At 40.1% G+C, this 1,126-nt stretch overlaps 1 protein-coding gene across 1 annotated transcript; it reads left to right on the top strand.

Moving 5' to 3' along the window:
• Positions 1–770: 770 nt before the first annotated feature.
• LOC105235296 (DNA repair protein RAD51 homolog 3-like) lies at positions 771–1,118 on the top strand (the record flags this gene model as incomplete). Its single annotated transcript, XM_011218354.3, is given in 2 exon segments — positions 771–804; positions 806–1,118. Coding segments are annotated over 2 exon segments (260 nt in total), but the record flags the coding sequence as incomplete, so codon positions are not given.
• Between the last annotated feature and the right edge of the window lie 8 nt (positions 1,119–1,126).

Here is a 1,126-nt window from a genome sequence, read left to right as displayed (position 1 = left end):
GCTCTCAGCGGAGGAGCCTGATGTGGGGCTTGATCCCAGAACGCTGGGATCACGCCCTGAGCTGAACCAGACGCCCAACAACTGCGCCACCCAGGCGCCCCATGCACATGCACGTCTTAAAGTTAAATCTTGTTTTAGGCAGTTAGAGGCCATTGTCATTCTCTTCTGAAAAATAATTAGATACTTTGTTAGCTCAAGATAATTATGACTTCATAAAAGCAAAAGGGATAGTAAAGGACTGACTGGTGGTACATTTTTATTTCTACCTCCTGAGATACTCTTGTAGGTGCCCAGATGCTTTAGAGGTTTAGGTTTCTGAATTCTGTTTTTGAGGTAATAAATCTTTTAAGTATGTAAAAACTAAGAAAACATAGATGAATGCCTTTATTAACTTGAAAAATTCAATAGTTAATGCAATGTTATATTTTATGTTTCTTTACTCTTGACATCACTCTTGTTATCTAAAAATTAAAATTAATGAAGACAACCTGGGGCACCTGGGTGGCACAGCGGTTGAGCGTCTGCCTTCGGCTCAGGGCGTGATCCCAGCGTTATGGGATCGAGCCCCACATCAGGCTCCTCCACTATGAGCCTGCTTCTTCCTCTCCCGCTCCCCCTGCCTGTGTTCCATCTCTCGCTAGCTGTCTCTATCTCTGTCAAATAAATAAAATCTTCAAAAAAAAAAAAAATGAAGACAACCCAATAGCATGTTAAGGCTTAAATTTCTAAAATCAGGATTTTGTTTTTTTTTTTCCTTCTTTTACTTTCAGAAGTTGGGATATCTAAAGAGGAAGCCTTAGAAACTGCAAATTATAAGAAGAGAATGTCTCACAAATAAACCAAGATCTGCTGCTACAGCTGAGTCAGGCAAGAGGTGTACAGCACTGGAACTTCTTGAGCAGGAGCATACCCAAAGCTTCATAATTACCTTCTGTTCAGCACTAGATAATATTCTTGGGAGTGGAATACCCTTAAGCAAAACAACAGAAATTTGTGGCATACCGGGTGTTGGAAAAACACAATTATGGTAAAGTAAAATGTTCCCCTCTTAAGGTTAGACTTCATGACATTTTATGTAAGTAATAGAATGTGGTGCTGTGGGTCTACATTCAGGAGACCAAAAAAG

The sequence above is a fragment of the Ailuropoda melanoleuca genome, unplaced genomic scaffold (assembly GCF_002007445.2).
Source record: "Ailuropoda melanoleuca isolate Jingjing unplaced genomic scaffold, ASM200744v2 unplaced-scaffold22999, whole genome shotgun sequence".
Taxonomy (NCBI): Eukaryota; Metazoa; Chordata; class Mammalia; order Carnivora; family Ursidae; genus Ailuropoda; species Ailuropoda melanoleuca.
The sequence above is the reverse complement of the archived record's forward strand: the minus strand, read 5'-3'. Positions and strand labels throughout refer to the sequence as shown.